Source organism: Mustela nigripes, chromosome 4, assembly GCF_022355385.1.
Source record: "Mustela nigripes isolate SB6536 chromosome 4, MUSNIG.SB6536, whole genome shotgun sequence".
In the NCBI taxonomy this organism is placed as follows: Eukaryota; Metazoa; Chordata; class Mammalia; order Carnivora; family Mustelidae; genus Mustela; species Mustela nigripes.
The window spans coordinates 108,970,302-108,988,458 of NC_081560.1; the positions used below are offsets into that span (position 1 = coordinate 108,970,302).

General features: G+C 39.6%; 1 protein-coding gene across 10 annotated transcripts; it reads right to left on the reverse strand.

Moving 5' to 3' along the window:
• Positions 1 to 7,122: 7,122 nt before the first annotated feature.
• Positions 7,123 to 18,045, reverse strand: GGPS1 (geranylgeranyl diphosphate synthase 1). 10 transcript variants are annotated; one of them, XM_059397284.1, is made up of 6 exons: positions 17,671 to 17,894; positions 15,777 to 15,864; positions 14,994 to 15,048; positions 13,968 to 14,060; positions 8,458 to 8,528; positions 7,123 to 8,221 (listed from the first exon to the last, which is right to left on the reverse strand). In XM_059397284.1, exons 4-6 carry the CDS (start codon positions 14,035 to 14,037, stop codon positions 7,460 to 7,462), a joined length of 903 nt encoding a protein of 300 aa, XP_059253267.1. In that variant the 5' UTR covers positions 14,038 to 14,060; positions 14,994 to 15,048; positions 15,777 to 15,864; positions 17,671 to 17,894; the 3' UTR covers positions 7,123 to 7,459. The 10 variants fall into 10 exon arrangements, with proteins under 10 accessions (XP_059253267.1, XP_059253265.1, XP_059253268.1 ...); XM_059397282.1 differs by lacking the exon at positions 15,777 to 15,864; XM_059397285.1 differs by lacking the exon at positions 15,777 to 15,864 and having other exon boundaries at positions 14,994 to 15,085.
• Between the last annotated feature and the right edge of the window lie 112 nt (positions 18,046 to 18,157).

The window sequence follows — 18,157 nt, forward strand, 5'->3', positions numbered from 1 at the left end:
TTGCTTAGTGATATATAACTGGCAATGATGATTTAGCTTCTCCACTGGGGTACAAGAAAGAGGTAGTAGGAGGAGTGCATCCTTTTCTTTACAGACCATCAGTTAATGTTTTCATCCACATTTGTTTGTCCTTTCAAACTTCTGTGTTGGACAAGCACAACACTGTCTCAGTTTCTATTGGTGCTCTAACAGATCACCACAATTGAAGCGGCTTAAAACAACATAAATTAATTACATTTCAGTTCTGTAGAAGTCCAACACCTCTCCCTGGGCTAAAACCAAGGTGTCAGTGGGGCTGTGTTCCTATTGGAGGCTTCAGGCAATAATCTATTCCTTGCATTTTCTGGTTTCCAGAAGCCACTTGTATTCCATGGCTCATCGTCCCCTTCCTCCATCTTCATGGTCAGAAATGGTGTGTTGACTCCTTTCCGTATCACACCACTCTGACCTTGTTTCCATTCTCACATTTTCTCTGACTCTTCCTGCCTCCCTCCCTCTTCCACTTGGAAAAATCCTTGTATTACTTTGGTCCACCTGGGTCATTTAGGATAATCTCCGTATTTTAAGGTCATCTGATTAGCAACCTTAATTTCATCTGCAACTTTAATTCCCCTTTGCCATAGAATGTACCAAAATTACCGTTCTGGGGATGAGGACATGGATATCCTTGGTGGGGACATTATTCTGCTTATACGTCTGGTTCTACTGAACATTTGGATCCTATGTCAGCCCCAACCGCTTCCCTATGTATTTTCAGCTATGGCTTTATCCACAATGCTTTCATCAATCAGTCATCTGCTTTCTGTATTCCAGGAATTTTAAGATTTTATTTATTTGAGAGAAAGTGGGATACAGACCACAAGCAGAGGGGGAGGGGCCAAGGAAGAGGGAGAAGCAGACTCCCCACTGAGCTGGGAGCCCGATGCAGGGCTCAATCCCAGGACCCTGGGATCATGGCCTGAGCTGAAGGCAGACACTTAACTGACTGAGCCACTCAGGTGCCCAGTATATAGAGAGTTTTGCTGCACTCAATCACAGACTGTGATTTAATCAATTTATACTGGTGGACATTTGTTACTTTTTTCTATCATATATACTGCTGTAATAAATAAACATATTTTTACATACATTTTGTACACCTAAGGGGGTATATCTTAAGTATATATTGCCTACTCAAAAGGTAAAACAAGATCACCATGTGACTCAGCCAGCCACTCCACTTCTAGGATTTACCTGTCACTGTTGGCTTGAGCTGCTATAAAAAAAATACCACAAACTAAGTGACTTAAACAACAGAAGTTTATTTTCTCCCAGTACTGGAGGCCCAAGTCCAAGGTTAAGGTGCCAGCCAATTTGATTCCTGGTGAGCACTTCTTTCCTGGCTTGCAGATGGCTCTCTTCTCACTGTGTCCTCACATGACAGAGAGAGAGAAAATAGCTTTCTCTTGTCTCTTTTATAAGGATACTAATCCTGTTAGATCAGGTCCCTTCTCTTATGACCTCATTTAAACATAATTATTTCTACAACATGACCACCAGCCCATAACATTACCTAAAAGAAATGAAAAACTACACGCACACAAAAAACTTATATGCAAATGTTGACATTATTCATAATAGCCAAAAAGTAGGAACAACCCAAATGCCCATCAATTCAAAAAAGGATAAATAAAATGTGGTCTACCCATGCAATGGACTATAATTCAGACTTAAAAAGAAATGAAGTTGTGATCATGACCTGAACCAAAGACAGACACTTAACTGGACTGAGCCATCTAGGTGTCCCCCTCTACTGTTGACCTAGGTTTTTTTGTTATACTCTTATGTAGGTATGTAAGACAAGGCATAAGCTACTCAAGGGAAGTCCTTTGTTTTTGTTGTTTTGAAATTCAATCCATTTATTTAAATATATATTGTACATGAATTACAAATCTTCACTTCTCCCACTCTGCTAGAACTTTTCCGAAACAGCCTCCATTTCCTTCATCCTCTTTTCACAAGTAATGGAAGTTACTGTCTGTGCTTTGAAGGTTACAGCTGACAAACGCTTGTTCGTTGGTCTTCCTGGCTAAGTGCTCTGTAAGGCCAGTGGAGATCCTGTCAGAAATGTCTCTGAGGAGGAAGGTAGACACATCTCTGTGAAAAGATGCCCATTAATCAATGGTTATAAAGCATCCTACAAGCTTACCATTAAACATCTTCTATTGTTCATTAAACCAATTCTCAGATCCTCAGATCTAGTTTTCTTTATGTACAGCAACAAATATAATTCAAGGATAATCACTTGGTTATTCTCCTAAGGCATACAGTGCTTTACGGAGCACTGTATGCACATGGGGTACATGGGTGGCTTAGTCAGTTGAGCATCTGACTCATGGTTTGGGCTCAGGTCATGATCTGAGTTGTGGGATCGAGTTCAGCATGGAGTCTGCTTGGGATTCTCCCTCTCCTCTCCCAAATAAATACATAAAATACAACCTTAAAAAAAAAGGACACTTGTGTGGCTCACTTGGTTAGGCATCTGCCTTCGGCTCAGGTCATGATCCCAGATTGAATCCTGCATCAGGCTCCTTGCTCATTGGGGAGCCTGCTTCTCCCTCTACTTCTGCTCCTCCCCCTGGTCATTCTCACTCCCTGTCTAATAAATAAAATCTTATAAAAAAAGAATTTTCATAATATAGCAGCTAGTGCTACAGGTGTTTTCCAAACATCTCTGTGAAAAGATGCCCATTAATCAATGGTTATAAAGCATCCTACACAATTAACTTGAACTCATGGGTTAACACTGAAACTTACATTACCAACATTATTGTTTAATGCACTACTATATATTTTACTAGCTAGTATATAGTAAAAATAAACCATACCACCTATTAAGGTCCAGTATATTTAGTCACATAAAATGTGAGGCATTTATATTAGTGAAATAACCAGAGAAAGTCTGTAGTAGCCAGCTGGAGGTGAGGGCAATTTGAAGAGAGGAACACCAATTGTGTTCTATCTGAATTCACATGACTGTGGAATCCATTATCAGTCTTTTTCTCTACTGTAACCACTAAGTATCAGATTTGTAGGTATGGCAACAAAGCCTGTTCTAATGACAAGGAAAATGCAAAGTAAGGGTCAGATAACAGACATCTCAAAGGACAAATCAGGGCACCTAGGTGGCTCAGTTGGTTGAACATCTGCTTTCAGCTCAGGTCATGATCCCGGAGTCCTGGGATTGAGCACCATGTCAGGCTCCCTGCTCTGCTTTTCCCTTTCTCTCTCCTGCTGCTTAGGCTTTCTCTCTCTCTCCCTCTTGCTCTATCTCAAATAAATAAAATCTTTTTTTTTTCATTTTTTATTTTTTAAAAAAGGATGATCTCGTTGCCTGAGTGGTTCAGTCAGTTAAACGTCTGACTTTGGCTCAGGTCATGATCCCAGGGTCCTGGGATCGAGCCCCGCACTGGGCTCTGTGCTCAGTGGGGAGCCTGCGTCTCTCTGTGCCTGCTTATGCTCTCTCTGACAAGTAAATAAAATCTTAGGGGGGAAAAAAGGACGAAGCTGTAGGACTTGGGAGGACTGGATAGATGGAGATGAGGGTAAACAAATCACACTCCTGGATCATTTGAAGCATGAAGATGGTGACAGACAAGGCAGAGGTAGAAGTGGTTTCATTCCATTGTTTGGATTGGTAGAGGGATCGAAGGGAAGTATAGGTTGGTTGTATGTTATTTCAGGGTGATGATGGAAAGCTCAAATGAATAGGCAGTTACAGAACTTGAATTTGAGCGCACGCTTTGGATAAAATGGTTCTCATGGACAAAACAATAAGGAGTCTAAGAATCCTTTCAGAAGGGAACAGAGCACTGAGTAAGAATCACTTGAGAGGTAGAACCACATTAACTTAAGAGCTAACATTTTAAGTTTATGATATCTTTTTACACTTTTTAATGGAACCCTTGAGAGGTGAGAGATTAGTTTCAAGTAGATTTACTCATTATAAATACTTATTAAGTGCTTCTGGGAATACAAGGGTGAGTAAGTCACAGACTTTGCCCTTAATGAGTTTCCAGTGTAATGGGAGACAAGTAAACAAGTAATTAGGGGCCCTGATTCCAGAACCAACAATGCTGTTTAGTAACTGGCTATTTACTTACTAGTCTCCATCACAGAAAAATCATGAAGTTTAGGAATAGTGTCTTTATCACTCTTACATCTCCAAACCCTAGTGTAGATAGATCTAGCACATAGGCGCTCAGGAAATATTCTAAATGAATTAAATGAAAATATTTAAGTCTCAGCAATGATGAGTACTACTTCATGGCATGTTCTGCCATAAGCTGTGTGGGGAGAGTGGTGTTAGGAAATATGGTTAGTGAATAGTGGGTTGGAGATCAGATTTTAGGAAGTCTTACATGTTATGCCAAGGGATTTATAGGTGGCATACTGAGGATTCAAAGAGAATGTCAGAGGGGAGCCTGGGTGGCTCGGTTGGTTATCCAGCTCTTGGTTCTAGCTTAGGTCATGATCTCACAGGGAGTGGAATCAGCCCCGCGTTGGGCTGTCAGAGCACACCATGGAATCCGCTTCAGATTCCTTCTCTCACTCCCCCTCTGTTCCTCCCCACTCATGTGCTCTATCTCCCTAAAAATAAATACCCCCCCCCCGCCAAAACCCAACCAAACCAAAGAGAATATAAAACATGGGAATGACAATCAGATTTATGCTTTGGAAAGAACACCTTGGTTGGAGTGTATGTTCTTATAATAGTGCTTTCAAAACTTTTAAACATATTTAAGTATGCACATAGAATGGGAGGCTGGCTGTATAGGACGTGCTTTTTCAAGGTCCTGGCTCTGCTCAACAAATGCTTGAACAAATCATCTGGTACCCAAAAGGTACTTCATCTAAGTACATTTCCTTCCTCTGAATACAAATCTTGAGGATATAATGCAGAGGACTTAATAGGCCCTCAAGAGGCAAAAAGGGAGGGAAACAAGAACGGGAGGGGTTCTTTGGGCTTATGGCATGAGCACAAACAATTTTCCTTGAGTTGAAAGGCCGACAGACCTAAGAAGTAGAGAGGAAGAAAGTTTGCAGAGTTTCCATTAACTGGGAAACGAGTGGAAAAGAAGCAATAGACATTAGAATGACAAATGTGAAAACTCCCATCAGGGTTAGATAAATAAAAGGTCTTATTGAGGCCTTAACATGTTAACCTGCAATGGTGGTAGGAGCTGTTGTGGAAACACTCCCCAACAGCACTGAGCAAGTTGGAGGAACAAAGATGGGGGTGGTTGGATGCAACCAGGACTGGGAACTGGCAGGATGAGAAGGACCTGAGGAAAGTGATCTGAGAAAGCCCCTAAATGGCTGCCGGAAATGAATGACTGTTGGGCATAGGTCAAGAAGGGAAGGAAGTCAAGTTGGAAGTTAACAAAGTGGAAGAGAGTAGAATAGAGAAAAGCTAATGGATTTAAAATCTCGCTGAAAATTATTTATGACAACATAATTTAGCTTTCATTCTTTTGGCTTTGGCAAGGAAAAAAGTCAATTTATTTTTTGAACCTCTATAGACTAGAAAATAGGAAAATATTTCAAAATTACAGGTCTTCTACATCCAAAATCCAGGTTACTTTGGTTCCAAGACATTCCTTTAAGCAGAAAAAAAATACTGTAGTTTAAACCTAAGTAGATAAATTAATATATTTTTACTAGATTTAAAGTACTCTTACATTGTTCTTCTGTATTGACAACTGTGATTATAGTTCAAGGTGAAAAGAATAGACTTTTGATTACTTAATGGATAAAATGACTCTTTTTGTAAGACTCCAATTCAAGGTCAAGCACTTCTGTCCTTGACAAAGACCAGATACAAATGACAAAGGAATCATGAATAGCACCAGGCCAAAATTAATTTGATTAGGTAAGGAATAATCAACTTAAGCAGCTTTCATCTTAAAGGTAAATATTTTGTTTATATAGTTAGCATTAGATCTTTTTGACTAATCTTTAAGTTTTTAAGTAATGGATTCATAAACACAGTTCAAATTTCCATAATGTAGCATAAATACCCATGGTTTTCAATTAAAATGGAAGACTCAAATTATCTTAAAAACTAGTGAAGGTACTACCCAACTCTTCAAAGGTTGGGTTGAGGGCTTCAGTGAGATTTTTTTCATGCAAGTTCTTAGTGATTAAATCTGCCAAAACATATAATGGAACCAAACAAGCAATATGCAACGTTTCTGGAAAAGTTTCATTTGGGGAGGTCAGCAACACTTGTAAACTAAGGAATCAGGGTTTTTCTTTTCTTTTCTCCTACCTCTTGTTGCCAGGTGGCTCCAGGGTGTTCAGGGTAGAAAGCACACAAAAGGGATAGAGAGTCAGGGTTAAAGCACTATAAAGCTAATTGAGAGTACCTGACAGCAGGGTCTTTGACTACTTTTCAGCCAGGCACTAGCTCTCAGGTTAACACTTCTCATTCCTTTAATCAGAGATTAAAGATACCTATTTCCTTTTTTATTCAAGCACCAATTGCCTTTAAGGGGGAGTAGTGACCTCAGTGGCAAGGAAAAGGGCGTTTCCCCCTACTTTTGTACTTAAGGTGAGCAAACAGCTCTTTAATGATTTTTACTTACTAACCAGTAGGAGACTACAAAAAGGCTTAAATAAAAGCTCCTCCCTAAATAAAAGCTCCTCCCTAAAATACTCTTTCCATGTACCTTTTGTTTCTTCTCAAATGGAAAGACATTGCTGTATCCAGGTATCAATCTGTTTTGGGGATACAAATTATAAGGAAAAAAATGAATGAATTTGGACTAGTGTATAAATTTCATTAAGTGGAGTCTCCCTGGTTAAAAAGCAGAATTTGCTGGGCAGGGAGGAAGAAAAAAAAGGAAGGGGGTAAGAAAAAAAGACTAATGCACTTAATGCTTATCAAGGTCAGCTTTTTCATGGAAGACTTTAGTGAGGGAGTTTCCAAGAAGAGACCGAGATATTATAAGTAACAACATTTAGGAAGAGGAGGTCCAGTGGTCTTTGGGCCAGCTCGCTACAGAAACTGGTCCCAAGGAGTCACTGACTTGAAACCGGAGTAAACGAATGGGAAATTGTCCATATAGCACAGTTAGGAAGTATCTGGATAAAAATTCCTGGAAGCTGAAGTCTTCTTTATTGACAGAATCAACAGAACATTTGTGGCAGTTGTCCATAAGGTCCAGACATAGCACATTCTGACATTCAAATCAGACCTACTTAAATGTGGCCCGTTTTGATTCTTTCAACTTTGTACTATGATGATTATCTATACAAAGGGGTTCTAAATCAAAACCACCTCATTTACATCACCCTCATTCATTCGGTTTGTGGAGAGTGACAGCTCGGTCCAAATTTTTTAAAAAGTGATAGGCTAAAAGACAAAAAAATAGTCAACTGCAATAAGCTACCAGGTCTAAATGGAAATGGCTTAATATTATTCATTCTCTTCTTTGAACATTTTGCTTAAGTGCTTAATTAGGGCTACAAGCTCAGGGTTCCCACCACGTGCATCGATTTGTTTATAGGCTTTAGATTCAAGCTCTTTAAGAGTACTCCGAGTGTATTCAAAAGAACCTACATCCTCAAGATAATGTACACAGTATTTTTTAATATCTACATTCTCGGTTCTCTGACGCAAGATATTCTGCACTTGCGTGCTTTCAGGCCTCGACCAAATAGCATGAATAGTAGGGAAGGAGAACTTTCCCTCTGTTAGATCTTCACAAAAGCTTTTGTTTTCACTATATTCTTTGGAGTGTAGATTAGCATAATCATCCCTAATCTGGAAAAAGAGCCCCAGTGTATTAAGCAGTGGCTTTAGATCTTCTTTGTAGTCAGAGAACAACTGCATGAGACCTACTGCTAATCCGAAGAGTCCACCTGTCTTCTGCAGCACCATTGCTTTATATTCTTCTTCAGTGGGACAAGTGTAATTATCCCTCCAATAAATATCTAGACCTTGTCCCTGATGGAGTTCCAAAAGCTGGTGGGTGAAAAGCTTCACTGCATCTGGGTGATTAAGGGTTAAGACTTTCTCAAGGCCAAGGAAATATACATAATTGGCAGAATTGATGACAGATGGAATTCCATAGATGCTGTGTGCCACTGGAAAGCCACGTCGGAGTTTTGAGTTGTCTTCGATATCATCGATGAGCAAACTGGCATTATGCAACATTTCTGTCACTTCAATGATAATCTACAAAAAAGACAAGTGACAATTTCATTTTATTTGACCTATTCAAAACAGCTTATAAATACTTAACAGATTACAAGAGTCTCAGATTTCTTAGTTTTTTGTAATGAATAATTATTTAGCAACCTCAATATAAAACAATACATGTATCCACATTAAACTCATTAAGAGCAACATATTTTACGTCACATCTATTAATTTGTTAGGGATTAAGAACGACGTTAGAATTGCCTAAATACCTGTAGTTTGTCTTCTGGAACTTTTAGCCAATGATTAAATGCCTGTGAAAGTTTGGTTCTCACTTGTTTACCTGAAATTAAAGAATAAAATTTGGCAATAAAATTAATATTTCAGTTATTAAAAAAAAACATTCAGAAACTTCCTTGGAAACTGTTCAGACTTGAATCCAGCCCCATCACTGCTGGGCCTTCCCTAACGCCCCCTCTACCAAAATTCGCATTCTGATAGCTCATGGTCTTTTGAAATCAGGGCATTCAAGGAGATCCTAAAGTATGCAAATGGCCCATTAGTAAGCCCACTCCTTTCATCTTAACTTGTATCAACAATTTTGGAATGAAATGTGGGCATTTTAGGAACTATGATCTAATTCATTCCTTTTCTGAAAAATAAGTCAGCCTAGTCAGTGGCAGTTAGTCAGCAATGTCTGTTTTCAGAGAACTGTAGGTATTTCTAATAAAATGTACTTTGCTATTGAATTCAATAAAATATCACAAAATTACCTCTTAAAATTATCTACCATTTCTTTAAATTAAGGTTTTAGAGACTGTATAACTCTGCTTCTTTCCTATCAAAAAATGAGATGACCATTCCCTGAAGTATTCCCTTTCAGCATTCCAGTTTAGTCAAAAGTTAATCTTTTTATTTTGACTAGGGCCATTAGTTTTTCAATATTATCATTTTCTTACATGGAAAGCTCAAGAGGTTTTTGGGTAGTAGTTATCAATAGAAGTCATTTTTGCCCAAATATAAAGGAATGGTAGAGAAAAACTCCAACCAGTTCTTTTAATAGCGTTCTACAAGCTTCCTGATAGAATGAATGCACAGTAACATCCTAATTTCAGATGGTTTCAGAAAAAGTTACATAAAAAGTTTCAGTGAACAAAAACAGTATTTTCTAAGACCTATCTATGTTTTCTCTGCACCAGTCACCCAAGCAAATGAATAAACTCTCATCCCATATCCAAATGAAAAAAAGTTGCACTTTTTGTGAGAAGTCTAAAAAAGAAGGATCTTTTAGGGTTCGAGAAGCAGTATTTTCTGTCTACTAACCTTTAAGGTGAGCATGGTCCGGGTAGCAGATATATAGTTTGTACTTTGATCTACTTTCCAGTTTAACAAAGGCCAATCTGAGCTATACTGACAAAGCACATCTGTGCAAAGTAACTGTATCGCTTTAAAAAACAAGTTTAGAAGATGAAGAACACAAAGAATCAATGTGGAGCCACATTTTTCCTTTTTGCTTTTGAATGTACATAGAAAAGAGCACATAAATGGCTTAACTTAAAAGTAATGTAGTTGTGTTTCAGTATTTTTTTTCCTTTAACCATAGTCTGGGGTCTGGGTTGATAGTTTTAAGGCCCCAAATAATTTCTAACAGGTGCTAGTCAAAGAGATCCCTCAAAATTAAAAGAAACACATGATAATTACCTTTCTTCTTTATTTATTTCTTAAAAATATTTATTTTAGAAGAAGAGTGTGTGAGTGGGGGTAGGGGCAGAGAGGGAGGGAAAGGACAAGCAAACTCTGTGCTGAATGTGGAGCCTGATGGCCATGACCCCAAGATCATGACCTGAGCCCAAGTCAAGAGTCTGATGCTCAACTGAGCCACCCAAGAACCCCCCAGTTACCTCTCCTCTTTTAAAGACTTTAACATTACTAATTCCCAGCCTGGGGACCTACCCTAGCGCAAATAAGTAAAAAAGTCATTTGACTTCACAAATTCCAGAAAATCCTAATACTAATAATTGCTAATTATTATAATCTTTTAATAGCAAGAGTAACTTTTCGACAGAATAAATGGCCTGGCTTACCTTTAAGTCACTTTAAGACTTAAAGTCCTGATATTATTCCTGATAGAATGAATGCACAGTAACATCCTAATTTCATTAGGAACTCTGAGTTCTCTGTTAAAAATCGGTTTATTATGCATAATGCAATTTCCTATCTCTTTTTAAAAGACTTTATTTATTTATTTCTGGGGGGGAACTGCATGTTACAAGCAGAGGGGCAGGAAGAGAAGAGAATCTTAAGCAGACTCCTTGTGGAGCCTGATGAGGGATCAATCTCGTGACCCTAACTAAGATCATGACCTGAGCTGAAATCACAAGATGGACGCTTAACAAAATAAGCGGCCCAGACACCCCCCCATTTAAAAAAAATTTTTAACTTAAATTCAATTTAGTTAACACACACTGTATTATTAGTTTCTGGGGTAAAATTTAGTGATTCATCAGTTGCATATAACACCCAATGCTCATTATATCATGTGCCCTCCATACCTAATTCCCCTACTTCCTATTTCTTTTTAAAGATTTTTATTTATTTTTGTTTTGTAATTTATTTTTTAGATTCTATTTATTCATTTGAGATACAGAGGGAGACAGCACGAGTTGGGGGGAGGAGTTAAGGGAGAAGGAGAAGCAAACTCCCTGCTTGATGAGCAGGGTGCCTGACATGGGTCTTGATCCCAGGACCCCAGGATCATGAGCTGAGCCAAAGGCAGATGCTTAAATGACTGAGCCACCCAAGCACCACAAAGATTTTTATTTTTTAAGTAATCTCTACACCCAGCAGGGGGCTTGAATTTACAACCCCAAGAGTCACATGCTCCACTGAATGATTCAGCTAGGTGCTTCATAATTTTCTGTTTCTTTAGGAAAATCTTTTGAGGTTATATTCTATAATGGAACAAGATTGTATTAGATAGTAAAAAAGTGACATACCTAATGAGAGTTTTAAATGTTAAAATACTATAGGATAATTAGGATTAAATAAAAATGTTACAGAAGTTCATTATACAGGTAAACATTATTGCTAAAATTAGCTACAGATGGTCCCTGCTTTGCTTAGCAGAACAGGAGACACTCCTTAGATACTTCACAGCACTGATAACTGGCATGTTTTACCATAGCCCAGTTCTAGCCAGTGTCTGCAACCTTGTTACAAAGTAAGTCCAACAATGGTTAGACTGCAGGAGAAACATCATCCTGTTTCTCAGCAGGACACCCTGAGATAAGTGTAGTTACTAGCTGCTGAATAAATCACTCAAAAGGGGTCTCTTGGCTTTTTCTTTTTTGGGGGGAAGTAGGTGGGGCAGAGGGAGAGAGAGAACCTGATCTCAAAATCAGATTCTGAAATCTGAGCTGAAATCAAGAGTCAAGATGCTTAATTGACTAAGCTAACCAGATGCCTCTTGGCTTTTTCTTAAAAAGCAGGCAACTTTTCATTATTTTTTTCTCTTAAAAAAAAAAAAAAAGATTTATTTGAGAGACAGCATATGCACATGTGCAATGGGGGTGAGGGGCAGGAGGAGAGAGAGAAGCACACTCTCTGCTGAGTGCAGAGCCCCAACATGGGGCTTGATCCCAGGACCCGGTACCATGACCTGAACTGAAGTTAGATGCTCAACCAATTGAGCCACCCAGGTGCCCCCCTAGCCAACTTTTTGAGCTGTACTTACAATAATTGTTTATGTAGTTATATATCAATAAAAAGCAGCACATGACAAGGGCAAGGCAATAAACGTTGTCTGCCCTGGGTACAGGCAATAAAGAGGTGTACTACCTTTAATGAATTAAAAAATAGTAACAGACCCTGGATGTCTTGAGTGGCTCAGTCAGTTGGGCATCTGCCCTCAGTGCAGGTCATGGTCTGGGGGTCCTGGGATTGAGCCCTGCATTGGGCTCCTTTCTCAGTGGGGAGCCTGCTTCTCTCCCTCTGACTGCTACTGCTTATGCTGTCTGTCAAATAAATAAAAACTTAAAAAAATAGTAACAGACTGACTAGTTTTTTAAAAAGTGTAAATTTTCTTTGTCCTTTGGATCTTGAGGATTTCATCTTTAATATGTTAGGATTTTAACTTTTAAGAAGCAGGATTTTATTTGTCTCTGGACTCATCATAGTGGAAGGTAATTTATATCTAACAAATTTAGGATCCTTTTATATTGCTTCTATAGTACTATGGAATATCTTTATGTTGTTAATTAGATTTCATTTAATAAGCTTTGGTGAGTTATTACTTTTTTTTAAAGATTTTATTTGGGTGGGGGACACATGCAGGGGGAGTGGGAGAGGGAGAAGCACACTTCTCGCTGAGCAGGGAGCTCCATGCAGGGCTTGATCCCACGACCCCAGGATCATGGCCCGATCCAAAGACGCCCTGGTTCCCTCCATTTTTCTGAAACACTGACATTAGCAGGTACATCTCCATGTAGGTCTGCCAGCATAGAAATGATGCTAATCATGATGGCCTTCAAGATGTAGCGGGGGAGCTACCACTCTTCAGCTTCTGATAACCATATTTATCCTCTCCAGGCTATAAAGAATAGAAACACACATAATACCACCGAGGTGTGTCCACAAAGAAAGGTGAGAACAGAAATGAAAAAGCGTTTATTGTGACTGATTTGAGAACATCACTAGTCTATAGGTTAGCTATCTTATGGGCTAAATAGGGTTTTAGGGTTGTCAACTAACTCACCATCTTTTATATCATTTCTACAAGAAAGTACATTCCAAGTTTCAAATAACAGGTCTGTGAATGAATTTTTGTTACAGGAACCCACCCCTATTATATATATGAGTTTTAACTTGCTATCACCATTTTCCAGACCAAGTTAAAAAAATAGCAAAATAAAACAAACAGATACACGATTAGGCAGGTGTTACCGTAAGAAGCCAAGTTCAGGTGACCCATCTTTATATAAGAATAATGTGGGCCTTGTTTCCAAGTAATGTGACTTAGAGATGCAGTACTATTTGGCTCTTAAAGCAACTAGTAGCATAAGAAATGCAGTGTGTGGATGACAGTGGAAAACGTGAACATAGAAAGTAAAGCTTTTTGTTGTTACACAAATTGGCATAAAAGCCCCTGACACCTAAATAGTAGGGAATAGGATCGTGTGGCATCCCAAAACCTCCAATGGTGTACTCAAATGTTTTCAGTATTTTTTTTTTTTAGTTACATTGTATAAACGGACATTTTTAAAAGGGTACTTCAAAAATATCCCCCCCCTTTTTAAGATTTTATTTATTTCTCAGAGAGAGAGCAGGGGGAGTGGCAGGCAGAAGGAGAAGCAGGCTCCTCACTGCCCGATCCGGGACGACCCCAAGTGAAAGGCAGATGCTTAAGCGACTGAGCCAGCCAGGCATCCCCAAAATAACCCCTTTAAGAACATAAAACTAAAATGTTCTATTTGTGGGTGCCTGGGTGGCTCAGTGGTTAAAGCCTCTGCTTTCGGCTCAGGTCATGATCCCAGGGTCCTGGGATCGAGCCTCACACTGGGCTCTCTCCTCCACTCTCTCTCTCTGCCTGCCTCTCTGCCTACTTGTGATCCGTCTGTCAAATAAATTAAAAAAAAAAAAAACTTAAAAAAATGTTCTATTTGTAATTTTCCTTGTATGCATCCCTTATTAAATAGGAAATCTTTTCTGTATGCTAGCATTTGAATGACCACAACTCTATCACAAGACCCTATAATGGATCTATGGACTATAACTAAACAGTTACCTGGTAACTGAAGTAAATACTTATAGGGTTCTAGAAGAATTCTTTGGACTGTTTCTTGAGTTTTCTCCATTGTTTTTAAACTTCAAAGCTGATCTGTGAATAAGGAGAAATAATAACTGAATTAATTTTGAGTTCCAAATGCAAAGCGATTTGTATATCAAGTTGTTTTTGTACAGGCAGACTTTCAGTATGTTGTATAAGAAAATGCTACATATATGAAATATTGAAACATGTAAGTAAAAGAAGCCCATCTTCAGAAAAGGCAAATCACAAACACAGAAAATAGACTGATAACTGCCTAGCACTGTGGTAGCAAGAAGAGGGAGTATGAAGTTTCTTTCTGTAGGAATTAAAATACTCTACAATTAGACTGTGGTGATGGTTGCACAACCCTATGAATATACTAAAATGTTAACTTTATATGGGTGAACCACACATGTAAATTATCTCATAAAAAAAAAAAAAGAAAATCTTCAAGTGATTTCATTGGTCAGAGTATTCACCTGGGCTGTAAGTGATTTCCTCAGATACAAAACTTATACTAAACTAAGCCATTCTTATTTTACTCAACCATAAGGGCTTAAATTGTTGACATCAAATCAATGTCAAAACAAATACACAGAATTAGATACTTCTATATTTGACTGATTACATAAATTAGTAAACATATTTTCAATGAGCATTAGAATGAATAAATTTTATATCTTAAAATATAAGGCGAAAACTTCTTATACTTTGTTTACAATCAATCCATTTAAGACGTACACTAACTTGAATACAATTATCAAAAATATTACCTTGTGTACACACACACACACACTTCCCTTGTAGTGATTTATTATTGGGAGTTTTACCTTCAGTGTTTTCTAGAATACCATTTGTGGCCTTCCTACCAAACTTTTTTACTGTTGAATCCAACCCCTACTTGGCTTCTTTGTATCTTTTGCTATTTTTATTTGTCCTTATCTTAGGAATATACTTTTCTAATTACTCTGACATCTTGGCACATTTTAGGTGGCTTCTTACCTTTATCTTCTTTCTTTTGCTTCTATAACAATGGTTTGGTCTTTAGGATCATGAACTGAAAGGATCAAAAAGTGTGTTTTCTGTAATCTCCTCTTAAGTAACAAGGAGAAACAATCTTCAGAACTGAGTACTCCAGCAAAGGAAATCATCTTAGCAATATGACCTCAAAGAGAAACATTTCATGTAGAAATGGAATGCCTTGACTGCTCTGATTGACACCTGCCTTGACTGACAATTAATACCCAGTATGTCACAGGGGAAAAAAAAGGTTCAGAAAATATTTTGAAATTATCTAAAAACTAGTAACCTCTTATCTCTACTGTTTAAACTCTTGACATGTTGCCTCATTTTTTTTCCCTTCTTCTTAGATTTTGTCTATTTATTTGTCATAGAGAGAGAGATAGAGCGCACAAGCAGAGGGAACAGCAGGCAGAGAGAGAAGCAGGCTCCCTGCTGTGCAAGGAGCCCAATGTGGGACTCGATCCCAGGACCCTAGGATCATGACCAAAGCCGAAGGCAGATGCTTAACCAGATATCCTGACATATTACTTCATTCTTAAGAGATCAGAAAAAGAAAAGATGACAAGCAGGAAGAATAATCATTTAAATAAGATTATTAAACAGAATTAAAGGTAGGATAAACAAAAAAAGGGATCTTATTTATATATTTCTGCATTTTAAACAGTTGGTAGCCATCTCTTCCATAACAGGTTGAGAGCAATAATCATGTTTATCTTTTTTCACAACCTCCAGAACACACTTAACTTGAAATAATGAGTCTACCTTTCAAGAACTCTTTTGTCTTCATATGGAGGCAAGTATACTCTTGCCCAGAAGTCAGAGCTAACCACCTTTGTTCCAATTCTTAAGGCTTTGGTTGATGCCATTAAAAAACAAAAAATATGCATTATAAATTTTTTAAAATTATCTTTTTAGCAAAGATTTTATTTATTCATTTGAGAGAGACAGAAGAGGGAACACAAGCAGGGGGAGTAGGAGAGGGAGAAGCAGGCTTCCACTGAGCAGGGAGCCCGGTGCAGGGCTCGATCCCAGGACTCTGAGACTGTGACCCGAGCTGAAGGCAGACACTTAATGACTGAGCCATCCAGGTGCCCCTAATTTTTAAAAATTACCGTAAGAAACTCTTAATAAGTGAATTCATGTTCCTTTCCTACAGGATGTTTATACACAAGTATTCTCAGTAGTGGGGAAACACAGGAACCTTAATTTTTCTACATATTGAAAAGTAATCTATTTTGTGTCTTCTTAAATCTCAGGGTTTCTACATACAGCAGCCTATACCCTACCTGCTTCCTCACCCTCCCCCCTTTTAATGCAAAGCTTCCTATTATGGCTGGAAATTTCAGTCATCAGGTAGGTACTAGACTCCAACATAAAGAGGCATTAGTGTTACATAAAATCAACTATCTTGTTTTTAGACTGAATAACTACAGGATGCCTCTGTGAGAGAGTCTGAAACTACTCACTTTCAAAACTGGAAAACTGCCTTTAATTTGTTCATACAATTGATGGATGAATATTAACATAAAAATAACTGTCCCCCCTGTATGGACTACTACTGACATAATCTGGTTGGGCTCCCTGCATTTGCCCCTCTAATGCAGATCTCTACTCTTCGGCCAGCAAAATTCAGATCTGGCCCTATTTCCCAACCAACTGAGAACCCTTCGGAGACATCCCTTTGCTCTTAGGTAAGAACACACTCCCTAACAAACTGTCTGGAAGACTGGGCTACTCCCGCCTCCCCCACCCCCAGCTTCAGTTCTTCACACTTTATTATCATCATTTTTGTTATTATAACTAACTATGTTATTATAACTAACTATGCTAGTTCTTCACACTTTAAAATCTCTCTCTAGATACAAGGCTCCCAAGATGTTATTTTTTTCCGCCTGGAAAGTTCTTTCCCTATTAACTCCTGCTAACCCACCCTGGGCTCGATCTTCACTCTGCTTCCCTTAAGTCGAATTCCCTATTTCAAATCATCACGTAACTCTCCTTCGCAGCACTCACCACTTTTACCAACTTCACACCCACTTGTGGGTCCATTTTACTCCCGTCCGTACCGTTTTCCAGACGGCAGGCGCCCAATAAGCACGGGAAGGACTAAATGAACCTCATGGTTCTAACGCGCTGGAGGATGAAATCAGGGCATAAACTTGCAGTATAAAAAGTCAGAATACCGTGCAAGTTGCTTTTTGTTTTTTTAAAGGGAATGATCTGATTTCAAAATTGCTAAGTGGTGCCAGACGAGTATCAGCGTAGCTGGAAACGCAGAACGGATCCTTTCACTCAAACCCCGGGAGGTGACAGACCTGAACAAAACTGCCCGAGCTACAGGCAGCGGACTTAAGTAACTTCGAGGCAGATTTTTCGCAGAGACTTGGCCAAAGCGCTTCCCGGCGCTCCTCTGCTAGTCAGAGCCCGCAGGGCCGGTGAGGTTCCCGCTTCCTCTCGGCCGGGATGCCCCCTTCCGCGCTACGAGGTCACCCTCCGCTCCTCCCCTTCTCCAGCGAGGATGGAAAATTCATACACAATCCGGTTCAGCATCCGGGTCCTCACCCTCCTTTCTTTCTTTCCCCTCGACCCCGCCTTCCCGCCTCCCCCGCCCTCACTCCCATCCGGGTACCCCCCGGCCGCCACCACAGCCGCTCACGGTTCAACGGTGAGATCACAACTTTCGCTCCGCCGGCCCGGGCGTAGTAGTGCCCAGCATCAACTTCCCACTTTATAGTTCAAAGCAACGCTCCGCCTGACGCCTACATGGATCCCTCCCCCTACTTCACCACAGAACTCTCCGCCCTCCTCAGCCGCCAGCGACCCCGCATCACTCGGTGCAAGAAAATGCGCCATCCCGGTCACACTGCGCAGGCGTCGTTGCCGCCTCCCCACTGCTTTGTGTCCCCGCCCCTTCCCCCTCCCCCCGCTACTTGCCTCACGCCGACGCGGGGCATTGCGGGTTTTGCAGTTCTCCTGGGCAAAGGCTTTCGCATTGGCCCTAGAGGTTGGACTACATTTCCCGGGAAGCTTTGAGGAGTAACTTTCTGTTTCCATAGAAGTGGTGGGAAAATGGCGTCGTTGTTTGTATCCCGGGGACCAATAAGAATAGGGGGTGGGCGGGTTCTAAAGAATGCTAACCAATC